Source organism: Primulina huaijiensis, chromosome 3, assembly GCF_012295235.1.
Source record: "Primulina huaijiensis isolate GDHJ02 chromosome 3, ASM1229523v2, whole genome shotgun sequence".
NCBI lineage: Eukaryota > Viridiplantae > Streptophyta > Magnoliopsida > Lamiales > Gesneriaceae > Primulina > Primulina huaijiensis.
In genome coordinates this window covers 19,604,719-19,614,525 of record NC_133308.1, presented here as the reverse complement: position 1 = coordinate 19,614,525, position 9,807 = coordinate 19,604,719, and the positions used below count along the sequence as shown (strand labels likewise).

At 34.6% G+C, this 9,807-nt stretch overlaps 1 protein-coding gene across 2 annotated transcripts; it reads right to left on the bottom strand.

The window, feature by feature from the left end:
- Positions 1-6,249: 6,249 nt before the first annotated feature.
- LOC140972209 (cyclin-D3-2-like) lies at positions 6,250-7,845 on the bottom strand. Of its 2 annotated transcripts, none has more exons than XM_073434661.1 (4): positions 7,131-7,845; positions 6,818-7,025; positions 6,605-6,741; positions 6,250-6,507 (listed from the first exon to the last, which is right to left on the bottom strand). In XM_073434661.1, the coding sequence occupies exons 1-4, from the start codon at positions 7,626-7,628 to the stop codon at positions 6,256-6,258; spliced, it is 1,095 nt and encodes a 364-aa protein (XP_073290762.1). In that variant the 5' UTR covers positions 7,629-7,845; the 3' UTR covers positions 6,250-6,255. The 2 variants fall into 2 exon arrangements, with proteins under 2 accessions (XP_073290762.1, XP_073290763.1); XM_073434662.1 differs by having other exon boundaries at positions 6,605-6,738; positions 7,131-7,833.
- Positions 7,846-9,807: the final 1,962 nt, after the last annotated feature.

The following is a 9,807-nucleotide window of genomic DNA, read 5'->3' as shown; positions in this document are numbered from 1 at the left end:
TGCTTGCGTCCTTGATTTCTCTGGGAGTTGGGAGTCGAACTTGCCATTAGTGGAGTTCACCTATAACAACAGCTTTCAGTCGTCTATAGGTATGGCTCCGTACGAAGCACTGTATGGCCGTAAGTGCAGATCTCCTGTTCATTGGGATGAAGTAGGAGAGAGAGCCGAGTTGGGTCCAGAGATTATTCAGCAGACTGTTGATGTAGTAGCCCGGATCCGTGATAGAATGAGGACTGCTCAAAGTCGACAGAAGAGCTATGCAGATCAGAGAAGAAGAGAGTTAGAGTTCGCAGTCGGCGACCATGTCTTTGTGAAGGTGGCACCTATGAAGGGTGTCATGAGATTTGGGAAGAAAGGGAAGCTTAGTCCGAGATTTATTGGACCATTTGAGATCCTTGACAGAGTTGGGACGCTAGCTTATCGTGTTGCTCTTCAGCCGAATCTAGCCGGAGTACACAATGTGTTCCACGTCTCTATGCTAAGGAAGTATATGGCGAATCCTTCGCATGTGCTGAATTTTGAGCCGTTGCAGCTCACTCCGAACCTATCTTATGAGGAGAGACCAGTGCAGATCCTAGACAGACAGGAAAAGAAACTTCGGAACAAGCTGGTTAAGCGAGTTAAAGTCAAGTGGCTTAACCATTCAGAGGAGGAAGCTACGTGGGAGTCCGAGCCAGAGATGAGGAGTCGGTACCCCGAGTTATTCGGTGAGTTTTAATTTCGAGTACGAAATTTCTTTTAAGGGGGGGAGAGTTGTAGAACCCGTAAATTAGACTACGTATAAGCCATGCATAATTCTAGTATTTTAAATTAAAATGATTTTTATTGCATGAGTATTTAAATTCTTTAAATATTTATTTATTTTACGTAGTAGTTTAATTGTCACATTTTCAGTTAAATAAGTGAGGCCGGACTGGAGATGGAGTATTGAGATAAGTTAATAAAGACTTATTTAAGAAGTGATAATTTAGCATGTTAGTAAATATAATTTAAAAAGTTGGCATGCATGCAAGTTATGGAATTTTCTTGGCATTTTAATTAATTTTTTTAGCATTAAATGCATGTTTATTTCATTAAATTGTGTTTAATTATTTTTATGCATTTTATGCATAATTCATGCATGATAGGATTTAATTCATGAAATTTTAAAAATTCACGCATTAGGGTTTCTAGGTGAATGTCACGTTCAAACGAGGATCGGAGACCGTAGAATTTTCAGGAAAAATTATTTTTATACATGATTAATTTTTATAAATTAATATATGGTGTTTTAAGTGGATTTTTTTAATAATGGGATTTTACCGGGTATTCTTACCCGCAGGACTTTATTTTTAACGGTACGCGAATTTTATCGAATCGGGGGACTTTTTAATGATTCGACTAATATTTTCAAAACCTTTCCAACATGAAATATTTTTCGGGAGTGCGTTTGCGCTTAATGGACCTACTTCTAAGTTCGTTGGGCTTGAAATCCTTTTAAACTTTTAATTATCAAAATTAGGCCCATTAGTGGATTGTTAGCTATTTATATAGTGACTAATTATCATCTTAACCTAAACCTAATGATTTCCCACAGCCGACACCCCCTCCAATCAGCAACCTTCACGTGAATTGCTGCAACAAAGCTTTCGGTGAACCATTTCTCCCTCAAGCAAGGAACACCTCCCTTCGGCCGTTGTCCCTCGATCGACCGTCCAAGATTTTTTTTTCATCAAGGCACGCTTTATTCCATTTTTTTTCTGCATCACACACGTGTTATACACTAATGTTGGTATTCATGCATAAGAAGTTTTGATCTAAGCCATTCCATGAAAGATCTTTTCGGTTTCATGAGGATCTCGGTCTCTATGAATGTCACTCACGTTTTTCTGTATATTGGTGCAAAGGGCTGCGGTTATTAAGTGTCTAAAGGCTGCTGGTAAGGTCAAGTTGCTGTCATGAGGAGTAGAAAGGTTATTGGTTGCATACGGGTGTAGGGTAGTGAAGGGAATTCTTCTCGGGTGGCTAGATTTTGAGCGGTTCAGCGTGCAAGGTTCGACCAACACGGCAGGGACCTCGCTGAGGCTTAGACCAGACACTGGTGTGTCTGAGACAAGGCTTGGAAGGGCTCGGCTGGAGTTGGACCCATCCTAGGCGCTGTGGTTCGAAAGGGTAGAGGTTGGCTTCGTTTTGGACGCTTGGGGAAGAATAGCGAGTTGTAGGGGCTGTGGCTTGCATGGGGCTGGAGCCGTGGGTTTAGCGTGTCAAGTAGAGTCCCAAGGTGGTCAAGGGGACGTCGGTTCATGGATGGTGCATTGGGTGAGGGAAATGACGTGAGTTTTGGGAAGTTGAGGTCAATAGGATGCAAAACAAGGAAGGGAGAATTTTGAGTACTTTCTAGAAATTTCAGTAGCGAGATCTTGGGTCTGGTGATTATGTTTAGGAGCTTTATGGTGTTTTTAAGGCATGGTAAAAAGTTGGGAAAGTTTTGGTTATGTTTCGAGTCGATTCGGATTAAAACCGGGATCCCGATCCAAGTTTTAAAACGAATCTGTTAAGTTCTGATTTTGGCTCGGGATTACATCTAGGAATACTTGTAAATATGTTTTGGGATATTTTAAGGAGTTTGGTAAGCTTCGGGTCAATTTTAGAGGTCCAGGGTTGAAACGATAATTTTTGGGTTTCCAGGGGCGAAATGGTCATTTTGCACCCGGGGTGAGATTTTAGTCCTTGCAGCGCCCTGAGCACAAATCATTATATTTTTAAATGTTCATGCATCACGTTTACGATTTTTATGCCATTATAATAATTATGGTGCATGCTTGGTTTAAAGGAATTAAGAGAGAAAAGTAAGAGCGTGAAGGACACTACGTCTCCGCCGAGCCGCGTCGTTATTTTGTTTGTTTTCTGTCAAAACAAACCAAGGCATGTTTATATCTTCTTTCACTCTTCAATCAAGCCATATAGATATTTTTAAATATCGCAAGTACATGATTTTATTGCAAGAAGATCGAAATTGTTCATATTTAATTATGTTAGTTAATTATATTACGTGCAAATATTTATTTTGAGATTTATGCGATATTGCTTGTGGTCACTTTACTATCATGCTTAAGTCCGGTCGCCAGTTACCGGCCCGGTCGCCAGTTACCGGTCAGTTCAGTTGTTTCACCCAGTATACTGTGGCAGTAGTCTGATCAGACATACATTATTAAGTCCGGTCGCCAGTTACCGGCCCGGTCGCCAGTTACCGGTCAGTTCAGTTCAGTTCAGTTCAGGGACCACTTGCGTAGACCATAATCTCACCAGAAAATTATTACAAGTTATTTCATTACAGGGCTCCAAGGAGCAAACATTTTCACTATGATATTTTCAGTTCAGTTATGCACGTACTATAATTACCAATGAAATGATATTTTACGTTACACCTCAGTACAGGAAATTTTCACTTGCATGCGATTTTATTATTTATTTACTTGTTATTTACGATATATGCATGCTGAGTCTTTAGGCTCACTAGACTTGATTGTTGTAGGTACTGATGATGTCGGGACCAAAGGCGGGGATCAGTGAACCAGCTCGAGTCGGCAGTAGTGGGACCCGAGGACCTCATTTTCAGCATTTATTATTTTTATCGCTCAAACATTTTTATTTACCGTTGGATAAAAATTTTACAGTTATTTTTACAACATTAATTTCTTCCGCTGCTATTTTTAAACATGACACGTTATTCAACAGTTTATTTTATGAACTGGATATTTTATTTAGTTTAAAAGAAAATTTTTAATTTTTCCGCAAATTTTCAAACACGGATTTTTAGGCCTTTACATAAAGTCTACATCTATAAATAAGAGATCAAGGACATTGTGTAGACTTTCTCTCTCTCCTCACAGCACATTGAGAATTCCAGAGAATATATTCTACAAAGACGTTGCTGGTTTGAAGTGGGGCTGTTCCACGTGTTGCCTTGAATGTTGGAAACATCTACAGACAACATCCGCGACGAAGTTGGCTGAAGATCGTTTTCTTGGCTCCTGTTTTGGCATCACGTTCTTTTATGCTTTCTTATTTACGTTTTATTATTCTTGGTTGTTTTAGAAAGCTATTTATCCTCTCAACGTGTTGAGGAAATTGATTTTTGTAAAGATCACTAGTGATTGATTTTTTTTGTAAATGATTTGGTTTTTCAAGTGATTAATTTTTGCCATGAAATTTAATCTAATTACTTGTGCAAATTTAATCTTATTCATCTATTTATTTAAAGTCAATTTGCGATACAAAATATAATATTCCGCTGCATGTTGTCTTAAATGTTGTAACATTTGACACAACACTTAATTCTGATAAAACACAAATTACACCTATCGAACAATATTTCCTTACACATCATTCCAAGGTTACAGGTTAACGTGTTCATCTCTTTTCGATCATTAGAATAACAACTTATATAAGCGAAGCTTGAAGTATGCAAGCATACATGCAAGATAACAACGAGATACATAATCATCAAGCTTTCAACAACGTGAATTTTTTCAAGTCTGTATGCTTAAGAATCTGAGCGAAAAAAAAGATCACATATCTCAATCGCTCACTCAAGCATGCATTCAACATTAAGATATCTGATCTCTCAAGGATCATATTTGTGCTACCAAAACAAGATTGTTTATTTGCATCAATAACCTTTTGGTTATCTGATTTATAGCAGTGTCTGATAAACCGAGGGTTCTTAAAATCCAGAAGTATAAAGTGATCACTAAGATTTCCAAAACACGGAGTGTGATAGATTGGAGTGGGCAGTTGCAAAGAGTTTTGTAAAGCCAAAGCCTTTCAGTAGAATCCTTCCTACAGAGGAAGAAGATGTGACGTAGGAGTTTTATATCCAAACAACCATAGAAATCTTGTGTCTTTACTTTTCATAAGCCTTTACATTTCGAATTATATCATGTTGTTTAGTTTGTTAACCGATTGAAAATATTATTAGAAATATTGAATTGTCTTCCGCACCTTTTACGCGGTTCATATTTCTAATCGTTTGATAGGAAAACTTTCAACCGCCTAAAAACGGTTGAAACCAAATTTAAAAAGCAAATATTTTCAAAGAGTTTATTCACCCCCCTCTAAACTCTTTCCCGATCCCAACAGTTTACATATCTTGTAGGACTCTTTTATATAATTGTTTTTAGGTCAAACAATGGATATAAATATGTAGAGTGTTACCGTGGGGGTGGTTGAGTGAAGTGATTTTTGCAGAGAAGAAAAATACGAGAGCTGAGCTTATTTAGATCAGAAGCTTTTGTGTGATCGGTTGATTATTTTGCTGTGTTGATGATCCGCGTTGAAGACACTCGAAGGACAACACTCGTGTAGAGTGTTGCTTGAAGAGTCTCGACGGTCTTTGTTTTATGTGACACAAGATTTACATATGTGGTTTTATTTAATGGTTTTAAATGCAAGTATTCGTATGTGTACATAATTAAATATGTTATATTCTAATTATTATAGCTTACGTGTGTGTTTAATAATCGTTTTATGTTGTGTGCTGGTGTTGAAAACACCCTAACATTAACTTCTGATAAACACATCGTAATTTATTTCATGTTCGTTTATGATCAACGACACTCTTTCAAGTGTTAAAAGAAGATAAAAAATAGTAAATAAATCATATATCATTTATGTTTACGTATTTGTGATTTCAATATACTATTGTCGTAATTAGTTATTAGTCGTACAATTTCCACGGATAATTTATTTGTAATTTCAGTCATTTTTTACGGAAGTGTAAAAAAAATGAAAAAAAAAGGACTAAAACCGTAAAAATACAATAAATTTAAAAAAAACAAATATAAGTGAAATTTAATAACATGAAGAATTAAAATAACAAGGATCAAATATAAAATATTGAAATAACAATTTTCACAGTATATTATTGTATAGAAAATATTTCATAAAAAATATTATTACTTAAAATAATTATTGTAGTATGAGATATTTTTTAATATCACTAAAAAAACATCATGGCACCAAGATCTCTCTCGACTTTCAGAATACATATATATATATATACTCTAAAACACCATAAATAGAGCAACAGTTGTGCAGATATTCTTCAATGTTTCTCTCTTCTTCTTTTTTGCCAGCTCTTTCTGCCACCACCAACTCTGTTTGTTTTTTTCCTTCTCTTCTAGTGCAACAAATAGGCAGAGTTTTAATGTAAGCAGATTTAACTTTACTCAACCATTCAGAATATTGCAGAATATTTTTAAGTNGTTCTTTTTCTCAACGAGTGCTGCTCCATACGGCATCTACAAAAACTCTGCTGCTCAATGATCCCAGCTTCATGTGCTGTTCTTGAACCCTGGTTTTCTTGAGAACTGGCTGGCTGGGTGACGAAGAAATGCATGATGAATTTTCCCACTGATCATTTGAGCCATTTGGGAAGCTTGAAACTTGGCTGGATTTGCGCTTTGGGGGGATGTTTTTACTGTGTAATAAGTGTGAGATAAGATTGTAACAATCATCCACTTGTTCCTGTAAAAAGAGGACAGATTTTTTTTAAAAGAATGTCTTGGTTTTTATGGAATGATTAGCATGAAAAATGGGAGAAAAAATAGTTGTTTATACAAACCTTTCTGGTTTTGAGGACAAGAAGAAGCTGTTTTTCATGGTCGATGGAATCATCACAAGGTTCGAACCGATGAATCACTTGAAGCATAGTGGCAGTAGCTAACACAGATGGCAGATAGTGTACGATTCTTGAATCTGCTGAATCCAAATCTTTGGTCATTAAACTGCTAATTAAAGATCAATCATTCTGTCCATTATATGGCTCAAAACTTACCAGATATAACTGAGAGCAGAAGATTTTCACAGCTCCTGAGAAATTCCCAGTGGATATAGTTATAGTCCTTCATCCCAAGCCTTCTCACAATGTGATCGAGAAATGAAAGTGGGGTCACTGGATTCATCCTCCATTTGAGTGATGAAAGAACCAGAAGCTCCATTTTCTGAATGGTTTTGGCATCAAACACACATTCTGAACACTCCACCTAAAGTTGATCAAAAAGATAATTAACAGCAGATTAAAGACTACAAACAAAAATCCACAAAGAATAATAAGATCTAACTGAAAAAACGTTGGTTTAAAATCATACCTGAAGATCTAAGAGAAGGGGGGCATGGGTTTCTTCAACTTTAGCTGCCAAGGAGAGACAAGAAACAACAGCAAGCTGCATCATCCATGGCTTACTGTATGTCAGTAAATTTGAGCTCCAAATAAACCTGTCGAAATAATTAACAGCAAGAATAGCAGTCGTGGTTGAGAATCCATGATAAGCATTGACTCTCAGTATCCACTCCACAGATTCTTTTCTTGCTAGTGAAAAGGGATAAATGGTTTCAACACTGTTGTATGATTCAGAACAAGATTCTCTCTCTTTTCGGAAAAGGGATTCAAGTTCTTCATCTTCCCAGAACATATATTGTTCCAATACGTGGAACAAGGGGGAAAAGAATGGATTTTTGGGATCGGGACTGTTTTTGTTTAAGGTAACTTCACTTTCTTGTTCTTCCCCCTCACATTCAACCCATTTTTCTTCTTCACAATAAAGGAAATCAAAGCAGGAAAATGGTGCATTTTGTTGTATGTTCATCCTCTTCTGAGAAGAAGAGCTGTTTCTCCTGCTTTCATTATACTCGAAAAGTGGAGAAAATTAAAGCTAAAACCATCCACTGACTCTCTCTCAATCTGAGTGGTGACTGGAGGACTCAGTTTTAAAAAACAGAGAGAAAAGGGTGACAGATTTTATTTATCAGAGTGGGTGTTACGCTTGTCTTTTCTTCATGTATATGGATAGATGGTAGTAAAATATTTGTTTTTTAGATATATTTCCTTGGATAATTGCAATTTTTTCCCCATCAAAGGTAAATTACTAATTGCGTCATTAATATTAATACGACAATATCAATCCGATGGTGTCTTTGAAACAAATGTTCAGTCAATGGTCAAAATTTCGATTTTTTATTAACATTTTTTCGAACGCACTTATCACACATATCTTACTCGATATATTTTACTCGACTAACATGATTTGTAAGGTATTGCATTAACTTGGAGATTTACTTGTACTACCAAAAAGTAACGACCGCATGTTCCATTATAAAAAAATATTAATGAAATTTTTAGAGTTTTTCCTTTGTTATTTGGGAAGGGGATTTTACATGTCTTGAACGAGATTTTGTTCCATATTAAGATATGGGGTCAATAGTACGAGAAATATGTGGCGATTTTAAAGTTTTGGTTTGTATATTTCGTGTTCATTGACTAGACCCAATTAAAGGTGCAATTGAGCTGAGTTGAGCTCGAATTCAACCCTACTCAAGTTTGAAAACTCGAATCGAAAAAAAATTAAACTACTCGAGTTCGAGCTCGACTCGACTCGACTCGACTCCAGTAGTAATTTTCGAGTTCGAGCTCGACTTGATAATATATCGAGTTATATATCTATTATATATATAAATATGTGACTTTATATGTGAATTTCCTTTTATCTCCTTATTAATTTCTTGCTTTACATTAATTTAAAATGTCCTTTCTTTCTTTTTATTCATATTTTACATATGTGTGATTATTAATATTTAATTTTTTATGTCTACCCACATTATAATATGTTATTTTTATCCAATGATATCTTTTCATTATGTAAAATTTGTATTCTGTTTTTTTATGCGTACCGACATTATAATATGTTATTTTTAATCCAATGATTTAGATTTTTTATTTATTTTTTTATTATGTAAATTAAATTAATTAAAGTTTAGAAATAACTCATTATCGAATTGTGAATTTTTTTTGGTGTCTTATTAATTTTTTTCATGTCCTCATGTGATAGTTTGCTAGAATTTATTTAAATTAAAAATTTTTGCAACCGAAATTTTTTTGCGGTTTATATTTATAAATTATTTAAATAAAATACGGTAAAAGATCGTTGTGATTTGAGTCGTCAGTTTGGGTTAGGTCTGTCGGTTTGGCCTGTACTGCCAAACAGTTTAAGTGAGTTGGGTTGAAATTTTGTCGACTCATTTAAAGGTGAGCCTAAATGAGGTTGCACGAAATGAGCTTGCACGAGTTTATATTAAATATCTATACATCTAATATTTTCGATTTTCAATCATTAATTCTTGATATAAAATGAAAAATATCAGTTTGATTTCAAATTGTGATGTTACTATCTTGTCCAAGATATTTTGACAGTCACTCAAAATTGAGTGTCAAAGTTGACATTTGAGATATTCCTGACAATATGTTTGTCAACATATTATTTTTAAGTTAATTTTATCAGTATCGTGAGGGGTAAATATGTTTATAATAATATAGAAATATTATCATCTCTTTAAATTAATATTCACTTTCATGTTTGACATATTATGGGTCTTGGTAAAATGAGGAATAATAAATTCAAACAAACGAATACACAAAAGTNAAGTAATAACATATTCTTGAATTTCTTAATTGATTTTTTATCTTGATAATTTGTTTCATTTAATATTTTAAATTATAAGACACAATTACTATAACTAAAAACACATTTTTTTAAATGTTCATGAGGATTCAATCACTAACTCATATGGAAAAACATTTATCGACATACTATATTGAAAACATTCTAATTAATTCAGCGCATTTGCTGAAAATTTTATAATTAATTAAGAAAAATTCATTTACAATAATCATATTTAATCTTTTTGGGCTAACACCATTTATTTTATAAGATATTCATCGTAATTCTTTATTTGTATGTTAATCTTTAAATCTGAATTATGATGTATATT